A 2500-nucleotide genomic window follows, 5' to 3' on the forward strand; every position below is an offset into this window, starting at 1 on the left:
ATTACCCTTTTTTTTCTCTCCACACATGTTTTGGTTAAAAAGGGATTACGAGTTTTTGCTCTGGTGTAAAGTGCTTCCCCAAGGCGTTAACTTTGGCCCCGGTATTTTGTTTCATGGTGTTCGATGCTTCGAAACAAAAAAAGAAGTATGAATAGGAATGTATGATTTCTTGAAGGCAAGATGAACTACTGACGTTTTGATTCTCATAATCTTCATTGATCTTCAGGAGAGGCAAGTCCGATGATTGGAAAATTGGGCCGTCAGTAGTTCATTTTTCAAAGTGATTTTTTCTATTTTTATCCATATCATAATAACAATTAGGATGAAATGAAAATTATAATAATAATTATGAGATGCAAATGATAACTATTATGATAAAATTTATAACAAAAACAATCATAGTAATAAAAATGCAACACTACATCAAAAACAGCTAATAATAATGATGATACTAATAATTATGATAATAAAAATGGTGATAATAGAGCTTATTGCCAGTGTTATAACTTTCATCCATTAAGCCGGACCATCGACATATCCATATTGGACATTAGGAAAGAAAAAATGTGTTGTTCCGAAGATTAGCTTAACATGTGACAAAACTTTTCATTCCGGCTTCCTAATCAGAGTGACCAAATTATGTAGCCTCGAATTCTTTATTTTTTTATCATTCTCTCTCTCTCTCTCTCTCTCTCTCTCTATCTCTCTCTCTCTCTCTCTCTCTCTCTCTCTCTCTCTCTCTCTCTCTCTCTCTCTCTCTCTCCTTCTTCTTCTTCTTCTTCATCTTTTTCTTCTTCTTCGTTTTTCTATTTTATTATCCATCGTTTTTCTTCTTCTTTTCCTTCTTTTTCTCCTTATTTTGTCAATCCTTAACATTAAAAAATTGAAAAATGATTTCCAAAAAAAAAATTCAATCCACGAAACGAAACAATCGAGCCGAAACTCGCAAAATACAATCGGCTTTTCGACAGTACTCAGACCCAGTCGAGTGGCAGTCGACTTGGATGGCGATCTCGACCCCTGGTTAGTGGGGTGGGGTAGTGGGGGGCAGGTGTACCGTCTTGCAACCGTGTGCCTCCCGCTATGCTGCTCTTTTCAGCCACCCTATATATGTAGCCTGTAAAGTGTTCCCGCCCTTGTCCGACTCCGCCTTCAAGCACAGGCAGGGAGGCAAGCAGAGGGTCACGGGCGCCTGGGGTTGTTCAGACGTTTTTAGACATTGGCAGAGTGCGTCGTCGGTGCTGAGAGAAGGTAGACGAGGAGAAGGGGATGGAAAAGGGGAGAGAGGGAGGTAGAAAGAGGAAGAGAGGGAGGTAGAAAGAGGAAGAGAGGGAGGTAGAAAGAGGAAGAGAGGGAGGTAGAAAGAGAAAGAGAGGGAGGTAGAAAGAGGAAGAGAGAAGTAGAAAGAAGGAAAAAGGATGATAGGAAGAGAGTGTGAGAGAGAGAGAGGTAGAAATAGGAAAAGAGGAGATATGAAAAAGGAAAAGGAGTGGATAGAAACAGGGAGAAGGGGAAGAACGGATATCAGGGAAGTGGGGGATAGAAAAAGGGAGAGGAAGGGGGTCCAGACATAGAGATTCGTGATGGATAAACAAATTTTCAGACACAAGAGAAAGAAAGAACAAATGCAAAAAGAAAAGAAAAAGTAAAAAATACATACAGCCAAAAAGATCAGAGACAGAGAGGCAAACAAACAGACAAGCAAACACACAGACGAAATACTAGGCAAGGGGCAAAATACTAGGCAAGGGACAGTCTGGGTAATGCAGGAAGGAGGGCGGGAAGGAGCATTAGCACCCCGGGGAGATGACACGGGGTTACGCACGAGCAAACTGCCCCTGATGCCGTGCACGGAACCTCGTTAAGCCGGCATGCATTGGGCATAGAATGGGGCATTGAGGGGAGGGAGAGGGAGAGAGGGAGACTTGACGAGGGTGGAATACAGATTTATTCACAATCCTTATTTTTCCTGTTGAAACTTAGAAAAGCAAGGAGGCTTGTGGGTAGATATAAGTACTTTTAATGGAGACTGAAGTGTGGAGGCAAGGTGGAAACAGAGAGAAAGAGAGAGAAATAGACCAGACGGACAGACAGACAAACAGACCGATAGGCAATCAGGCAGACAGACAGACATAGACGGACAAACAAACAGACAGACGGAAACAGGCAGACAGACAAAGACCGGGAGAAGCAGCCAACTTCTTATTTACTTTACATGTATTGTCAGGACATGAGGCAAAAAGCCGAAGGGCCCGACATATCTGAGGTGAAGAGGACCTCGGGCTTCTTAAAGTTATGAGGGGGGGGAGAGGGGGGTTGTCATAGGCGGAGTAGGAGAGGGGGGAGACTAACATGGGGGGTGAGAGGTAGTAGGGGGAAGGCTGACATAGGGGGTAAGAGGTAGGAGAGGGAGAGAGGGGAAGTTGATATAGGGATCGAGTGGGGGAGGGGGTAGGAAGCTGCTATCAAGTAGTGGATGGGGGGAGGGGGGTGCGCCGGG

General features: G+C 43.8%; 1 protein-coding gene across 1 annotated transcript in view; it reads left to right on the forward strand.

Moving 5' to 3' along the window:
• LOC125028751 overlaps positions 1-2500 on the forward strand; it is a 17727-nt gene that overhangs the window by 13580 nt on the left and 1647 nt on the right. Inside the window, exons 3-4 of the mRNA XM_047618233.1 lie at positions 227-231; positions 1100-1251. Coding sequence (XP_047474189.1) covers positions 227-231; positions 1100-1251 — 157 coding nt within the window. The remainder of the gene's footprint in view (positions 1-226; positions 232-1099; positions 1252-2500) is intronic.

This window comes from Penaeus chinensis, chromosome 9 (genome assembly GCF_019202785.1).
Source record: "Penaeus chinensis breed Huanghai No. 1 chromosome 9, ASM1920278v2, whole genome shotgun sequence".
Classification (NCBI taxonomy): domain Eukaryota; kingdom Metazoa; phylum Arthropoda; class Malacostraca; order Decapoda; family Penaeidae; genus Penaeus; species Penaeus chinensis.